At 36.4% G+C, this 19,133-nt stretch overlaps 1 protein-coding gene across 6 annotated transcripts; it reads right to left on the reverse strand.

Moving 5' to 3' along the window:
- Positions 1–3,258: 3,258 nt before the first annotated feature.
- LOC112520879 lies at positions 3,259–11,980 on the reverse strand. 6 transcript variants are annotated; one of them, XM_025129501.1, is made up of 7 exons: positions 11,834–11,980; positions 10,152–10,692; positions 8,254–8,310; positions 6,159–8,158; positions 5,236–5,356; positions 4,474–4,533; positions 3,259–4,398 (listed from the first exon to the last, which is right to left on the reverse strand). In XM_025129501.1, exons 4-7 carry the CDS (start codon positions 8,138–8,140, stop codon positions 3,421–3,423), a joined length of 3,141 nt encoding a protein of 1,046 aa, XP_024985269.1. In that variant the 5' UTR covers positions 8,141–8,158; positions 8,254–8,310; positions 10,152–10,692; positions 11,834–11,980; the 3' UTR covers positions 3,259–3,420. The 6 variants fall into 6 exon arrangements, with proteins under 6 accessions (XP_024985269.1, XP_024985270.1, XP_024985266.1 ...); XM_025129502.1 differs by lacking the exon at positions 8,254–8,310; XM_025129498.1 differs by having other exon boundaries at positions 6,159–8,310.
- Positions 11,981–19,133: the final 7,153 nt, after the last annotated feature.

Here is a 19,133-nt window from a genome sequence, read left to right on the forward strand (position 1 = left end):
TACTAACAAAATATATTTTGTAAATCTACAATTTCGTCAACATCTAGCCAATGAAATACATATATTAATTAAAGATTTAACAATCATATTAAATTAAAGGCATAAAAGAGTATCGGTTGGGTTTAAATGACCTTAACCCAATTTCAACTCAATACTTACGGTCTGTTAATTTACAAATCGATTAGGTGTCGAGTGACCTCGGGTTTGTTGAGTTGACTTGGGTCATTTTGGATTAGGTTGGCCTAGTTGGTCGCGTTTTTGTGCACCCTAGCTTTTTTTTATTAACCTGGATATCCAACCCCTATGCGAGCCGACTAATCTCAAGGCAATCACCTACTTTGCAGGTAGCTCGGAGTCACCGCATTTGAACCTCCGTAGCCACAAGAGGATTTTTATTCCTCTTTGGATTTGAACCTGTGATCTTCATGTACTTTTGACCTTTGGAGTCAGACTCAAATCAATCATGCACCACCCTAGTTGGTCGCGTTTTTGTGCACCCTAGCTTCCGGTTAGAGTTTTTGAAACAATCATATTTTGATTTAGAACACATACGTTTTGTATTTTAAAATTTTCAAATGGATTTATATGTTCATTGTATTTGGATTTGAATTTACGCAACTTGTATTTTGGCTTATAGACGTTTTTAGGTACTTGAATGTCGGCTGGATATTTTAAATGCTTTCTTATTGTTCTTGAATGTTTCCGCTTTTACATGTTTGAAGACGAATTTGGGTTAGATGTTTAGTTTGATGGAATGATTTTGAGGGATATAGATCACTACAAAAATTGAGGAATCAGCGATGAAATTCGTCGCAAATCTGTCGCTGATAGTCCGTCGGTCAAAAGCTCATAGGTAATGCTATCAGTGATAGGTGTTTTTGCGATGTTAGCTATAGAATACTTTACCGACAAATTTGCGACAGAAAAATTTCAGCGACGGATTAGCGATGGAGGCTTTTAGCGATGGGTTTGCAAGGGTCCAGGATATTTTAATCCGTCACTTTTTTAGTAATTTAAAAATAAATAATTTTAAAATTACATAATTTCTATATTTATTTATATAACACCTGCCTATAAGCATAGATCTAATTATCGCGGTTAGCGACCATCACGCATATATACATATCATATATACATATAACACATACGCGCACACACACACACACATATATATATATATATATGACATATATACATACATATGTGTACATATAACTCATAAAAAATGAGGAAAAAAAATAGCTAATCCCGTAAAATCTCTCACTGATGAGCAACAGATGTCACGTGTCCGTCGCTAATCCATTGCTCATCGGCGAGGAATTCGTGAGAGAATTGGTTTTTGGCCAATCCGTCGCTAATCAGCTATTGGCGAGGGAAAGACCAAAAACCAGCTCCGTCACTGATGAGCGAGGGATAGCATTTTTAGCCTATCCCTCGCAAATTTCTCACTGATTAACCACAATTTTTTTCCGTCGCTAATAACCGTTGTTGATACTCTATTTTCTAGTACTGAATTTCATGGAAGGATTTTACATTGAAGGGAATTTGGATTTGGAATCTTTGGTGTGTTTGGTTTGTAAAATTTGGATTGAATTCTTTAGAAGTAATTTATTAAAAAATTATAAAAATAATTAAATTACCCTTTTATTAATTGATTATTACAAAATAAATAATTTTAACATATTTTAAAACATTATTACATAAAAATCCTACGAAATTCCATGAAATATCAACCACAACCATGGGATTCCAAATCCCAGAAATCATTCAAATCAAACATGAGATTGAAATGGAATTCAATTTCAAATTCAATTCAATCATGTAAGCCAAACCGGACCTTAGGAGGCATTTGATTTGATTTTGAGAGATCTGGATTTCATAGAAAGATTTAAAATGATTTGAAATCTTTGGTGCATTTGGTTTGTAGGATTTGGAATGTAATTGAATTTTATTAGTTATAAAAACAAATTATAAAATAATTATAAAAATAAATGCTTTTAACATATTTTAAAACATTATTATATACAAAATCCCATGAAATACCAACTACCCTCATCAGATTTCAAAATCTCATGTTTGTGGGATTTTAAATCCATGAAATCCTTTAAACCAAACATGAGATTGGAATGGAATTCAATTCCAAATCCTTTCAGATCCATTCCAATTTTACAAACCAAAAAATATCAAGAAAAAGAGAGAGACAAAATGATCAACATGCTCTCATGTGAGGGGCACATGGCATTGCTTGAAGGTTGAAATATAGCAGTCATTCGGGGCAGCGATGAACGTCGTATGCAAACCGCAACGGTAGATTTGCAAAAAACAGAGTTCCAACAAATCACAAGAATGATTTTGTTATTCAGGGGCTACTTGTTTACCTTTAAATGGTTTCATTAAAAGGTAACTTCTGAATCGTTAAGAGGTGAATCTTGTTTAGCAAAAAAAAAAAAATGTTTGCATCTTAATGGATCTAAAACCCTCTGAATGATTTTGTATCATGAGTTTCCCTTAACCATTCGGCACCTTAATTCAATTGTAAACAATTACGGAACAATTATATTTCATTTTGCACTATATCATGAAAGTATTTTCATCATTCTGACCAGTTAATCATTCTGCACCAAACCATTCAGCAACTGTCATAAATAGAGTTCGTTACATTATATAAAAAAATTTAAAAGTTTGTCACATTAATTGTTACATTAAACAGGAACTAACGCAAATTTAATGATTGTTTGACAGTTGCTGAATGATATGGTATAGAATGGCTGTTTGGCAATTGCTGAATGGTTTGGTGCAGAATGATTAAGTGGTCAGAATGATTAAGAGGCTCTCATGATATAGTGCAAAATGAAATATAATTGTTTGGTAATTGTGTACAATGAAATTAGGGCTCTTTGGTAATCATTCAGAGGGTTTTAGAACCATTAAGAGACAGACTTTTTTTTGCCAAACAAGATTACCTCTTAACGATTCAGAGGCTGCCTCTTAATGCAACTATTAAGAGGTAAACAAACAACCCCAAACAATTGTTGAATGGTCTGATACATAATGATTAAGTGGTCAGAATGATTAAGTGACTCTTATAGTATAGAACAAAATGAAATTAATTATTTACAATGAAATTAAGACGCTAAATGGTTAAGGATGCCTAAAATACAAAATCATTCAGAGCATTTTAGAACTATTAAAAGACAGACTTTTGTTTTACCAAACAAGATTCACCTCTTAACAATTCAGAAGTTGTCTTTTAAATTTTATCAGTTCTTAAATTAAACAGAATTTAAATCGTCCAGCAAAAAGACGATACAATCGATGAGCATAAAACACCAAAACATTATTTTTAAAAGTATGGAGCAAAGCGTTACAAAACTAAACTACCATAAAAACAGAGAACCTAAAGCTACTTATCTACAACAGTCAAAACCCTCTGCCTCTAGGTTCATCGTGACGCCACTGCCCGCCATAGTACTGCCCTGGTACGGCCGTGTTGGGAGGCAGACCATGGGGGAGAGGCGGTTGCACCCAACTATTTTGCAACGGATTAACCGGCGGTCTAATAGGCATTACAGGAGTTACAGTTTGGTCCATTGCTGGCCTAATTTGGTTCACGAGATGAACCCTCGATAGCTCTTGAACACCGTGGTCAGGCACTGGCGGCTGCTGGCGGTTTTGGAGCTGCGGTTGCCATTCTGGTATATCATCGTCTTCATCTTGCCGCCAAGGCCGGTTTTCGATTCCAGAACCTCTATTTCCGTTCCAATTCGCAGCACCAGCACCAGCACCAGCACCAGAACCAGCTGGGTTGGTTCCGGTTTGACCATATTCATAAATAAGCTGTCTCATCTGAGCTACAGGTCTAGGAGGGGGGTTGGATGGAACAGTTCTTGACCCAAACACGGATTGGGCAGGTAACGTCTGCCCGGATGAGTTTGAGCCTTTGGAGAAACTAAACTCGGGCAAATCATCCTCATCCCGGGCAACAACGCCAGGACCAAATCCTGGTGGAATATCGTCATCATCGTCGTCGCCACCACCGCCACCATCATTGGGTTGTGGCGGCAATCGACTGTCCCTAGGTGGTTGACCATGGCCGAAAGTCAAAGATTTTGAATTTGTATTGGCATTTATATTTTCTTGTCTCCTAGATGATAAGTGTTTTCTATGATGTTTATGGTGAGAAGATGAATTAGGCAACATAGTAGGATGCGGTCTTCGCCAAACCACCACACCGATCAACCCGTTATCTGTCGGTTTGGTTATATCGGTCTGGTCTTTGGAGAGCAGCCGGCTGAGCATCTCGGTGATTCTTTTGTTGGGCGGACAGAAATAAAGCTCGACTCCTGGAATAGGTTCACCAAATCCTACCCTCTCTTCTGCTACATATGAATCCACAGCCTGCAAGTAACAAGATATGTCAAGACACTACCCTATGTGAAAAGACAAAAATGCCCTTATTCGGAAGAGTCTCACCTCAGAAAGACTGGCTCGGTGGATATCGGAAGAAGCATCCTTCAAAACAAAGTGTACAACCTGCAAAAAGAAGTGCAATTTTTACATCAAGATTCATCCAGAAAAATATCATTCAACGAACTCTGGTTTCTTTCATGTTGTTCAACCACCAAGACTAGAATGATGTGTCATAAATACGCCATGAAAATATCAATCAAACACCACCCGTTTTAATTTTCTGGGTTTTTCGGTACGATTTCAAGCATTCAATGCAAGTGAAGAATAAAGCAACAAATACAAGTCCTTTTCTCTGTCCGATTTCGTCGGACGTTCTTCGTTTGAGATTCATATATTGAAAAGCCTTTTCTTTTCTCTTTGATTCGTATGGATGGATCAAACATTTCTTGTACAGAAATCGAAAGCAAACCATATGATCATATCCAGTTATAGTCTTCAGTCATACCATGAAGAACAAAAACAACCTGCAAAGTAACTTTACAAGAAATCGATGCCATTTTGTATATTGAACTTGAAGAACAAAAAATGATTTACAAAGAGTTGGAAAGTGTAATTTGACCATTTACCCAGAATTGGTGATTGTTCTAATATCAATTGATGGTCTAACAAAAACAATGTCGTGTAATTCTCGTTTGTATAATGGATACCATTAGCCATAACAATCGTAGAGACAGTCTCCTGAGAGGAATATATGGCCATAAAAGGCGAACCAAGGAGAAGATCAAACGTAATTAGGATGAAAAGCAAGACCACTTGATAGTATACCATGACTGCACGGCTTCTGGACATGGGAAGTTCTTGGAGGAATTTCTCAAATGCATCCAGTCTGACTCTGCCCTTGATCTCCATAGAATCGGGCCACTCCTTTGTTGACGTTTTCTCACCACTAAAATGGGGAATAAGATATCAGTAAAACAGAGGCAACAACCAGTCTTTTAAAATCAACTAATAAACCAACACAACAAGATACAGTATATAGTCATTCCAAATGGTGAATCAAATGGGTAGTTTGATAATTTATCAATCTTGTTTCATCTCCCTATTTTTGTTCCACCTAATTTGATGGGATAAAGAAATGCAATTTTGTCCGGATCTCAGTCTAAATGATGCACCAAACATGAGACCAGTTTTTGTTCTATCTTGTATACCAAACGCACCCTTGAAAAACTTATCATTAATCAGAAACAGTCTGCTGACTAACATCTAAATAGAAGTAGATAAATAACATAATCCACCAACTCGACCGTTGTCAATTTACAAGAACTCCAAACTGGTGTGCAATCTATTAACCTCACCCATTATCATTACATAATTCCTGATATACCACGACTTAACAAATGTGCATCATTAGAAATGTGCAGTTGGGGTGAATGCCCAATTTTCAAGCTACAAAGAAACAATGGTCAAACTACTCAAACTGCAAAAGTGCTTTCAAAGCTTTTGATCATTTATATATCCACAACCACAAAGCTTTTGTACCAGACAGATGTTATCCAAAATTCGATAATATGAGACAACAGAACGTGTTTCAAGAGAAAAGGTATGCACATGTGTTGTTCCCATGAGAGAACGCATCATGCCAGAGATAAAAACTTGAAAAAAATTGAAGCAAAACCCAGACAACTGTAAAATAGAAAGTTCAACAACAAACTTTGGTATAGTTTAAAGAAAAGAACATGAAGGCATACCTTCTGAATAATCCAACAACCGATACAGCAGAAGAGAGAGTCAGCTGGAGATCACCTTCCCATAAATATTCGCCAGGCAAAAGTTTTCTTTCTGCGGAAGTTCCATTTCTTTTCGCACTGGATAACACTTCTGTGGTTTTTACATTTGATCCGTCATTTGTACGTGCTCCAGTCTCAACAGGATTTGCTGAAGTGATCCCAGGAGTCGCCTTCCCATTCCCAGTTTCTCCACCAGTTTCTGAGTTGTCCTTGACTGAGGGGAGCTTTGTTTCCTTACCATCCACAGGTAAGTTTTCAAAGGGAGGCTCAGTATTGAGGGATTCCATAAACTCGTCTAAAGAAACAATCGGTGGCAAGAATCCCTCATCCTTGAACTCATCAACAATTAGTTCTTGCATGAAATCAGTCCCATCAGTAGAAACAGTAACACTACTAGTAGCATCCAGTTTTTCTGAAGCAGCCTTATCACCTTCAGCAACCACTTTCTCTTTGACTTCTTCAGCTGCAGAAGAGATATGATCTGTTTTCTTCTTCTTTGGCCGAAACTGAGTGAGTGAGCTTGATCCTACAGAAACCTCAACAGAAACACCATCATCTTGCTCAACCTCTACTTGGTACTCACCTTTGTGTGTTTTCTTAACCAAACGTCTCATATCAACATCAGAATCCGGTAAAACTATCATTTTATCTAATTCCTCAGCTTTTGCCATTCGCCACTCTGAAAGCTCTTTAGAAGCAAGTTCCTCTGGCGTCATTGAACACAATCTTTCGGGAGAAATCTTACCAGATAGAACTTTTTCTCTCAGCTCAGGATTATTACGATCCTTCAAATTGAACATCAAAGACCTCCCCTTCTCTTTGTACTTCTTATTGACACCTCCAAACAATTTAAAGAGCTCTGCTTCAATTTTGAAAGCCAAATCTTGTGGAGAACTAATGACCTGTTCAATCCCACTTCCGCTCATGCCCATGTCATCCAACTTTTCTCTTTCCGCACCTTGACTCTGCTCAGTCCCATATCTACCCACATCCATTGACACTGAATTGGATTTTTCATCGGTTTGGACTTCCTTCAGTTCAGCTACCTCCATATCCCATGCCCACGAAAGCCCATTTCCCTGCAAAAGTTCATCCTTGACAAAGAATGTATCGCCAAATGAACTATCTGTGTCAGGCATGACATAGTTGTACTGAGGTTTTTGTCCATCACTTTTTCCTGTCTGGTCTAAATTTTGAATGTTCATTTCTGGAGCAGTCTCTCCAGCCGCGCTTCCACGGTCCTCCTGCTTATTATCTGGTGTCTCCTTCAGCTCCACATGGCTTCCAGGTGCTGCATCAGCTTCAACAGATGCAGACTGAGAATTCACATGTGATTGCATGGGAATGCTACTTGCTACCTCTTTATTAGGACCTTCCTCTTTATTCTGAGAGCCAACAGACAATGCAGCCGCCAACGTTTCCCTCATTTTCATCCGTACTGCTTCATATGACTCGCTCTGAATCTTTGGTGATACTTCTGTCGGTGCAGTCTTACTCTTTGATGTCTGCACCCGGGGAGACCCAGTCTTACCGGGCATTGACTCATTCCGCATCATTCTCTTGTTTGACGAACCAAGTGATCCTTGAGAATTAGGAACAGATTGCAATTGCACATGTTTCTTGTTTTGAGCAGAGAGAGGTGACAACCGAGGTGAATTTACATGAGCCTCCATCTGAACCATTCGTTTGTTTGGCGCCAATGTCTGCTGAGGCAAGGAATTATTGGGGAAGGGTTCTGCTGCAGCCTTCCGCTTCGAAGGTAATAATGCCGTCTGCAGGCCTACATTACTCCGCATGGTTCCCATCTCTCCAGCTTTCTGATTCGGCATTAACTGCTTGTCTGAAACCATTATGTTTCCTGTCTCTGAAACATTGGAAACCAGACATGATGCTGTGTTCTGCTGGTTTGGAACCACAAAATGAGATGCAGGATTGGTGGACATTGGAGCAGTGATGCCTGTCTGCATGTTCAACAGTGACAAGTCCTGATTAGAGACGGGTTCCATTTTCTGGAGAGGTCTTGATAATGGCTGTGATGTGAGACTGCTGAACATGCCTACTAAAGTCGACCATATGAGCTATCAAGCATGCACCCAAGTTCCAGAATTACAGTCTACAATACACAGAATTCAGAAATGTGAGAAACTTCAGTCGATATCTTCTATCATAACATGTAAAAGTGCCACTCGAAGATAGTCAGCATAACAAAGAAAAACTCTTATCAACCTATCTCATTCCATAACCAAAGGGGGGAGGGCAAGGAAATGAGCCACATATAAACTTAACATGATATATCAATACATATACACCATATACACGTATAGAAAGAAAGGAAGATGAAACAATCTTAGCACCTGTATGGCATAAGCTAAAATACATTGACCAAGACCATACTCCTTAGAGTGCACACAGCAGATATATTAGAACCCCAACACTCTTACCATTAAGCTCCAGACGTACATCACACTCCTCTTTGATAACCATCACCTCCTCTTAATATAAAGGCTAATTATCATAACTGTGTTACAGAATTAGAACTATCTCATCTGCCTAAAAACTTGCAGGTACAAAATATATAAAAATTCCACCCTCCAACTTAGACAACAGATTCATACACAGACCTGCAACCTTCATGACCAAACATATGTACAAAAACAGGTTACCAAAGACTTCACAAACCAATTAGCAGATAGCAGACAGAACGCATAAAGTTATTGAAGCGGCCACACATCCAAAGCATGATGTCAAATAACCAACATAACAAACTAGATAATAAATGGTTTGATTCCCATCCACATCACTACATCATGAAAAAGGTATAATCAGATGACAATAAGAAACCACGTATATGCTAACTTCATAAAATTCTATGTGCCATATTACTTGATAACAAGTGTCTTCTACCATCAACCTACCTCTATACCCATTCAAATCATTTCATCAACAGAAAAATGAGATCACATCAAAAAAAGGACCACAAGTACTAAGTCATAACTTATACTTGCATAAAAGGGTGAGAGTAGGATAACCCAATTGAAAGCCTAATGATCATTCATTTGCAATGCATTTTCGGTCCCATAATGGGCAACACAACCCCCAGGTTCAGGAGTACATCTACCTGTGCTACACCCATAAAAGAATAAGAAAGCAAGTAGTTAAGCAATGTCTTTCAAAGTCCTAGGTAAATGCTGGCAATTATTGCTGCTAGCTCTTAGTGCTTAAGTCATGGTAGCATCACATGAGGAGAAAGTGAAGACAGCAACCTAGCAATCATGATTCGGTATTGATGATTTGATTAATTCCTGGTCGACCCTTTCAAGAAAAACCAATTTCAGTAACCTTCTAAAGGCACTTTGCACTTTAATCAATAATCAATACCATGTATGTTACAACCCCCTCCATAAATGAATAATGATTATTTCAGTTCTTTCCCCTATGTGTTTCACTTAACCCTGATTTTAAATCAGATAAAACCGGCTTCCTGGCCAAGAAAAACAAGCTTTGAAACACTCAGAATCAAAACAGTTCTCTAACAATTCTTGTGTCAAATTTACATTTGAATGATTGCATCTCATTTCTGCATCTCCAACTTGCTTGTGTAAAAAAAACGTTCATTTCAGGATTTTTACTTGGACGTTTTAGATAATAAGTCTGTCACAAACATCAAATGAAAATATACTGCTTATGGCCATCAAGTAATATGCGAAAGGCATACACTGTCATCTATCTCTCCAAGCCAGCAACAAATTCTCCATCATAGTCTAACATATCTGATGCATCCAACAAGGTATATAAATGAAATTTGATTCATCAAAAACATCAAATCCTGAAATTAAATGAAGTTTCAGCTGTTTTGAGAGGCAAGGGTTTCTTTAAATGTTTCTAATCGGCTTGTGTGACAAGTGACAGGTGAGAAATTTGGAGGCAACTAATGATGATTATGATAGTAATGACCTTGGCTAGATTATAAATATTTCAACGACTGTTGATATCAGAACTCCAACAACACAAGACCCTTTTGCTGGGCTAACAGGTTATCCCGCCATCTGCTTCCATATTTAGTTATTGCAGCGACCTCCCCTTGGTCTGGAGACTGGATTTGCAGAAGATATTGTGGTGTTGCTTGCTCAAATAGCACCCAGGACGATCACATGTATTGCACTCTTTTGGAGAACACTCGATATCAACTTGGAACACTAAATCTTTATGCAAGAAAAATTACATTCAAAAGACCTAGGGATCATAACAAATGGGAAAAGGATATCCGAACCTACCAAACAGTGACAACAAATTACAAGAACAGCAGCTTAAACTACACCAAGTATATAGAACTTCTAGTATATGTTCCTAATATAAATTTGATCAATAAGACCCTCTGATTTCAGTGAAGTGAGCTTAAGCCAACTGAACACCAGATACTGCAAAGCTCATGGAATATGCCTTGACCAACAGCGAGAGAGAAAGCATCCAATATGCATATTCTACAGCAAAGCAACTGAAACATTAACAATTTTCAGAAGTTAGGGCACAGTACTAGATCATCCTTGCCCAAATAAAACACGTGTGCCTCTCATATCTTGTTTAGAGTGAAAAACCATTTTTTTTCCACTGGAATAAACATGTTACATTTACCACTATTGATTCTAAAAAGAAAAAACTCATGGTATGTAACATATACAATACATCCTCATTTTCAGAGACACCCATCATCTCCCTGCTTATCATTGCTTGATAAACATTACTAGTTCATCAACAGAGAAACAGAGATGCAGATCAGGTTTACGGTAACCCAAAAGAAATGAAAGAGTACTAAACAGGAAAAATTAAGATCTGGATTCAACCAATGAGTAAAAGACTAAACAGACTTCATATCAACAAGTACTTAAAACAGCAAACAAACAGACCAAAAACAGAATGCCACATAAGAGAAAGATGAAAATGTAAAGACAATGAATATCCCACTGAACAAACTAACAGATGTAAATACATACATATCAAGAGCCAGTAACATAGAGAATTACATATCCAGATCACTTTAGGGGGGAACAAGAGCAACCTACTCAATACCCTTTCTAAAGACAGAATTAATTTACTTTTAAAATAGTCATTCTCCTTTTAAGTACGTACAAGCAGAACCCTGGTCTTACAACAACACGAAAGGTAAGTCTCCTTTCTGTTATTTCTTTTTCTTCTTTTCTCAACAAAAGAAGCGTGACTCATAAGAAACCCGACCGACTAATATCCAAATAAAAATTACAAACATCCTCATCTGCATTCCATTCCCAATTCAAGACGCTAGCGACCATTCAAAGCTACGACCTAGACTCAAACACACATACAAAAAATTACCCTGAAAACTCGGAAGAACAAGTCCCGATTCCCATGCATCAAAATCCTAATTTCCCAAAAAACTAAACTTAATCACTTAAAATCCCTAAAACATACCCCTATGAAATACGAATTCATCTATAAAAAAACAAATCTTTCTACGACGATACAACCGACCTTGAAAAATACTTTCCGCGAAACACAAATTCAACTCACTCTTAACACTAATAACATAAATTACCAATCAAACAAACACGAAACGCATGAATCCACATCGGTGTAGAGCATAACAAACAAGACCTGCTTACCTAAAGCGCAAAAGACGGAGATTGAGTTGAAGACGAGAAACAATACGTGCCCTAATCCATAGATGGAGCAAATAGAGAAAGATTACTGTAAAAATGTGAACCCTAGAAAAGCGTTAACATAGACGAGTAAAAGCTTGGAGTTGAGACGTGTACGCATTTATAGAAACTATTTGGGGCCGAAATTGGCGATGAGCCCATTATACGTGGCAGCTTTTCAGCCCTTGGGCTTATTCCTTTCTCCTGGAATTCTCCTCTTTTAATTTCTTAAAAAAAATTATTCAGATAATAAATTATTATTAACAACCACAAGAATGGTGTCTGATTGGTTTGAGTTTGGTTCCAAAAGTCAAAAGTATCAGGAGGTCCCAATTTCAAATCCAATAAGTAATAAAAATTCTCTTGTGGTCACGGAAGTTCAAATGCGGTGACTCCGGGCTATCTGCAAAGCAGGTGGTCGTCCTGAGATTAATCAACTCACATAACGGGTTGGATATTCATGTTAATAAAAAAAAAATTGACCATTTCAAAATTCTCCTAAAATATATTCAATTATTTAAGTTTATATAACTAAAGTTGCATATGCATCGGTTTCGAATCGTTCTGTTCAAAGTTTGTGTAAGGTTGTTCGAGAAATGTTTGGGTCTGTCTAGATTTGGCAACGTAAAAACCAAACTCAAACTAGCAGTATTTCGAACCAGTCAAGTCTGTAACAAGTCCGGTCTTGATCTAATCCAATTCAGTATAAATTTGAGCTGTTGATTCGCTTTAGAAAATTAGTGGGTATAAAAAATAACAGGTGGAATTGATCTTTATCCGATATGATTCAAAAATCAGGTCCGAAAAATGACCAGTGATCCACATTGGCCTGTATTGATAATGTAGTGGATTGGTACGGTTTTATGCGGACCAATCAAAAAGTTGATCACACTGTATAACCACTTAAATGGTTGGATTCACATACTTATTATTAGTAATGTTAGGTTATTTACCAGCATATTCCTAAATTGAAACGTGGCGCCTATAAGAAAATAAGGCGTGTCTTCTCCATCAGCAATTGCTTTTGGCGTAGTGGTAAGCGTTTAGATCCTAACTTGTGGTATCAGAGCAGGTCATGGGTTCGACTCTCATGAGGTGCATAATAATGCCAAAGGCATGCTGTACAACCATTGTCTTCTAGCGAAGATCTTGTTAGCACTGGCAGATGCTGGGGGGATTGTTGGATCATTGACCAACATCTTCTTAAATCAAAACGTGGCGCTGACTGCTAAACTATAAGGAAATAAGTTGCGTCTTCTCCATCAGCACTTGCTTTTGACGTAGTGGTAAGGGCTTAGATCCTAACATGTAGAATGACAATTTAGCAGTAGCAGGATTTACGTAATACCTTTACATTTGGACTAAAATGGGAAGAACTAAATAATAGTCCAAGCTTGGGACTGTATTAAAAATTACGTGTCTTTGATCGAAAACAAATCTTAATCAGTTTAAACACTTTTTAACATAAAATCGTCTGTTTCATATTACGGAATGAGAAAGAAAATATAAACAAGAATATGATTCCAGATGGCAACTGGGGTCAGTGACAGGGAGTATCGAGGAGCCCCATCCCCACTAGAGAATATGATTCCGTTGCTCACCCCTGTCATCATCGAGACCAGGGTCCATGACATAATCTTTCTCATGCATTAAATCAAGCAGGTTATGAGCAGTTTAAAAGAATACGTCTTTCTGCATACATATGGATCAAAGTGTTACAGATATATAAATTATATTCAACAGGAGACCTGATTACATGTTCGTAACTTTTGGTACAAACGTATAAATGTATTTATCTCCTCAACACCGTCATCAAACAACACTGTTTGTTTATGCTTGTATTAATGTATTAAAAAATACGAATTTGGTTACATCACATAAATGATCAAATCCCTTTCTATAAGTCAACATTTTATTACTTATAATAGGAATTTAAGATTTAACATCAATAATACACATTTCCCAACAAGGATCTGATGTACATGCTGACAAATAGAAAAGTTCATGATTAACGCCTAGTGAGTTCAAGTAGTTTTCATCTTTAATAATAAAACGGTAAAACTGAAAAAATGTTATTTAAATCACAGTTTCCAATATGAAATGTATTTAGTATAAAAACAATATCCTTTCTGAAACCCGTTTTTTTGGTGGTGAAAACTCGATGATCAAAAAAGCACCCATTTTAATGTGAAATTAAACTCAATACTCACCCAAAACGTATGAGAATTAATATCATATACTGAAATCATGGATGGAACTCTATTATCCAAAACATCAAAACATGGATGAAATCTTATATGCCAAAACCATAAATTATGGATACACTTCATACCCAAAACAACACCGAAAACATGGATATTATACTATCCAAAGATAACACCTTTCGGTGACGGGGTAGACCCGTATCCATCGAATGTGACGAACACAATGGTAAGCCATTAATTTATGTTAAAGAGCTCCACTACGGATCAATGGTCAACAAGTTCAACCACCCACGTCTATACCTCGCTTGGGAACTCCGATGATCCTATATATGCTCATTCACTAGAAATTACGTCATATTGATCAATAGTTGTAGTCCAACACTATAAGCTCGCATCACGTTGCCCCCGATAACCCAATGCCTATTTATAGCTATATAATATGGGAATAAACATCCCATCAAACCGACTCAGAAATTACACCTTATGGTCAATGGTAGATGTTCGAATGCAAGAGCCCACACCATGATGCCCCCCAATGACCCAATGCCTATTTTTGGCCCAATAGGGGAACAACCATCCCATTTTAAAAGAACAACACCGACTCCTATGTTTATGAATCCATTGTATTAGAGTCTACAATTATACATTACATGACCTTGATCGAATGACCAACATAGTTAAAGCACGTAGCTTATAATTAAATATGACATAACTGCATATAACTCCAAAAGCTCGTCATAGAGCAAATTAAACCGGACAAACATCCCCAAGACTCATATGAGTCAAAACTGAGCCAGTAGCTCATCAACTCAATTGACTATCCAATAAAAGTCATTGTAGACAATAAAACCGTATTTAACCAATGATTAATTCAAAAACCTGTCATTTTGTTTTCCCAAATGAAATCATACTATTTATATTTTCAAAATGCCTCATGTACTAAATACGCACTTCCAACTGGTTTATAAAAACCAGTTACACAAAAGTGTATTTACATCAAAAGACCTCCATTTAAACAATAAATCATCAAAAGAACATACTAATGTGTTTTATTTATTAAAATATCCAAAAACCCCAATATTTATACTTCTCGAGATTCTATAAAACCAAATGTGTAAAATATGCAAATCTATCAAGTAATCGACAACATTTGATAAATCTTAAGGTAAACACTTCAAGAGTCCAAAATAAACAGTTTTTGGCATGTGCACAATTTTCATTAAACAGCTTGAACTCATCTTGTTAGGTTAAGTTAACCCTAGATTCCAAACACAAACTCTAACTTCCCAAAGACGAAGATTTGAGATCTCCAAGCAAGATCCTTCTAAGAAGACTTTTTCAAAACCACCAAGCAGGCTAGAAGATATCAGATAAATTTCATCCCCAAATACTAGCAATTTTTCGTTCCAAAATGTGACTGTTTTTACATAAAACTCTCCCAAAGATGAACAAAATCGAATATGGTTAAATCACACGATTCAAGTCCCAAAATAGCATTTGTGTAATTAAAACACATTTTTGAAGATCCAACATTTACTAGCAAAAATGATAAAAACGCCCAAATCTCCCAAAGTACCCAAAATTGTTCAAGATCCAATGATATGTAAAATACACCAAGATGGATGTTTTAGGAGACTAAGGGGCTGTTTGGCAGTTGCTGAATGATTTAGTACAGAATAGTTAAGAGGTCAGAATGGTTAAGTGCTGAATGAAATAATGTTGTTTGGTAACTGTTCTCTGAATGACAATAAATTACCATTTTAACCCTCTCTAACAAAAACCCATTATTCCATTTTAACCTTCACTTTTTGTTCCTCTTTGCCCTMWTCGATGGCTTCAATCWGTGAATCATCATCGAGAATCATCATCCGATGAATCATTGAGAATTATCTAAACCCTAAACTAAATTCTTGCCCTTGTTCAAGACCGGCAACGAGAGGGTGGGGGAGGGGCTGTGAAGACCGGCGACGAGAGGGTGGGGGAGGGGCTGTGAAGACCGGCGATGTGTTATCTTCACCGTTAGGGCTCAATGGATCGATAGGGTTTGCAACTCGATTTGTTAGGGAAAGACGGTGAACAGAAGAACGAACAATCGTGGGGGATACGATGGTGGAGGTGAAGATACAGAGATGCAGAGATGCGTGAAGAGCGCGGCTGGAAAAGAGGGGTGGGAAGGGTAACCGGTGATGGCGACCGACGAAGCTGTGGAGGTGACCGGCGACGGCGATGGCGACCGGCGATGGCAACCGGCGATGGCGACGTGCGTGAAGAGAGGGGTTGGGAAGAAGGGTTGGGAAGGGTAAACTTGGAAAAATAGATGTCTGAATGGTTTAGTGGTACCCTAGATGCAAAATGGTTAAGAGGGGGATTGTAACCATTAAGAGGCATTTTTTTTTTGCCAAACAATCTCAACCTCTGACCGATTAAAGAGGTTGACTCTTAATGTCACCATTAAGAGCCAAACAAACAGCCCCTAAAATGAAGCATTTTGACAAGTATAAAAGTTCAGAAATGTCAGAATGAACTCTCAAATGAATTTTTAAGAAAAATTCAAAAATATGATCAACAACGGTGGAAAGACGATGAAGAAGATGAAGATCTTGAATTTCAACCTACAACACTTGAATCTCTAGTTGGCAAGATCTCATATGCTCTTGAAAGAAAAAGTCGATTTGGAGGAGGAAATGATCAAGGACCGAAAAAGAGAGAGAGAGAGAGAGAGAGAGAGAGAGAGAAGTGAGTTGGTGAAGAAAATAATGAATAAAAAAAACCAAAAACGGGATTTAAGGGGTTCCACGCCTTGACCCGTTTTTAGCCCAATTTTTTAAAAGGGCTCGTGCCCATGTAGCTAAAAACCTCGTGGCCGAAAGCAATGAAATTTTTGACCCGTTTTGAATTTTCACCAAATGCGATTCCCAACTGAACCAAAACTCAAAATACTTCATCAAGGTTATTTTAAGGTTAAAATACTTAATAAAAACTTGAAATTATACTTACCCAAGAGATCCACGTGTTACATATCATCCCGACACATTTAAAAAAAATTATATAAAATAACAGTAATATAATTTCATTGGTGAAAAGAGATTCTCGTTTTAAATTTTAGAAAGATCTTCAAATTAACTTGGAGTTTTCTTTTGTTTTTCTCTACTTTTGAAAACAATACAGACAAGAACAAAATATTTAGTTTTTACTGTTTTAAAGAATCTGTTAGAGATGATCTAACATATCTACGTTATAACATAAAAAATTCTCAAATTTTTTAGGGTTCCATTATTCTTAATTTATATAAGTTATATTCTTTTTTATATAGAAATTGCAGATTTATTAATTGGGAAAGCATTATTATTAAAATACTTTTTACTAATAAATAAAAATTGAGGTTACAACCACAAGGGTGGTGTCTGATTGGTTTGAGCTTGGCTTCAAATGTCAAAAGTACATGGAGGTCTCAGGTTCAAATCCAAGGAGGAAAAAAGAATTCATTTATGGCCACGAATATTCAAATGCGGTGACTCCGGACTATCTGCAAAGCAGGTGGTCGTCCTAGAATTAGTCGGCTCGCATAACGGGTTGGATATCCAGGTTAATAAAAAAAATTGAGGTTACTATAACATCTATAGAAATTATTGAGGAACTATTATTAAGTTTTAAAAAAAAATTAAAAAGTATTATTCAATTTTCAAAAAATTTGAGAAAGTATTATTAAGTATTCAAGAAATACATACAGATAAAATTTAAAAAGTAAATTTATAAAAAAAAAAAGGGTTTTCAAGAAATTCTAAATAATGGATAATAAACTAAGAAAATATCCAATTTTTTTAATTAATTATTATTTTTTATTAATTTAAATATATTAATAAATACATGATGAGCAAAAAACTGCGAAAGTTCGTATCTCAACGATAGAAAATTTCGAGTATTTTTATGATACTTTTATACAATTTTATAAATAAAAAATGACTGGATACGAATTGAAAAACCTATGGAAAAACAAGTCGTCCAGTTACAACTTACAACGTCGGATTGAAAAACCTCTCGAGATTGTGAAAACCCTCAAAGGAACTGAAAACCTCTCAATACACACCATTGTCGATTTTACAGAGTTTTGAAAGATTTGGAATTGAATTTCATTCACGCTTTTGGTTTAAAAGAAAGTCTGGAATTGAAAACATTGAAATCCTACAAATATTAGATTAGAAATCCCATGAGTTAGTTTGCATTTCATGGGATTTCATAGGATATGGTGTTTGGGATTGTTTATTTGAAACAACTTATGTTTTTCTACAAAAGTACTTATCAACTTATTACAAGTCAGAAGAGTTTAATTTCTTCAAAAACTCCTTACCAGTTTGACACCGATATAAGATGTATCCATCTATGTTGGTGGGACATTCTTGTCGATTGTAATTTGCAAAATCAACAAAATTTTAAAAGCAACTCAATTATAATAAGTGATGTCTTATCTTTGCGGTTTTTAAATTCGAGGATTCCTCGGCCCTAATCAATTCACGGGTTTTTCAGTTAAATTGGGTCTGTAAATCGAATACTGACTTTTGCCATCTCTAAACATTGTTAATGATTATATTTTCATTAGCTATCTAAACCAAACAGTATCAATGATCTTCATTCTTATTCCCTATAGCTTACTACCTCGACGCCTCACACCCTCACTTTTCTCACATTCTCTTTATAATAATTGGGATTATTTATATTATCTTATAAAGCAAATTTAACAAAAGTCTTAAAATACTAAATGGTCAAGATACCTTTTGTATCACTTTTTCACTTTTTCACTCCCTCTTCTCCTCACATACACTCACCCCCTCATATACAATCACCCCCTCATATACAATCACCCTCCTACAACCATTTTTTTAAAATTATAATTTTAAATTTACATTTTATACCCCTATAATTAGTTAATTAATTTACTTTACGTCATTTACTTTTAAATGTTTCATTTTAAACATTTATCAAATTAATATACATAATCGTATATCAATTAAAACATGTTTAAAAAATACATTTTTATTTTAACAAGTTACACCATTATAATC

The sequence above is a fragment of the Cynara cardunculus genome (genome assembly GCF_001531365.2).
Source record: "Cynara cardunculus var. scolymus isolate 2C chromosome LG 11, CcrdV1, whole genome shotgun sequence".
Lineage (NCBI taxonomy): Eukaryota > Viridiplantae > Streptophyta > Magnoliopsida > Asterales > Asteraceae > Cynara > Cynara cardunculus.

Coding starts and splice junctions, on each gene's coding strand:
- LOC112520879 (XM_025129498.1), bottom strand. CDS start 8,251: ATGTTCAGCAGTCTCACATCACAGCCATTATCAAGACCTCTCCAGAAA. Junction 5,357..6,158: donor GTTGTTGGATTATTCAGAAG/GTATGCCTTCAT, acceptor TCCCCATTTTAG/TGGTGAGAAAACGTCAACAA. Junction 4,534..5,235: donor CCAGAAGCCGTGCAGTCATG/GTATACTATCAA, acceptor TTCTTTTTGCAG/GTTGTACACTTTGTTTTGAA.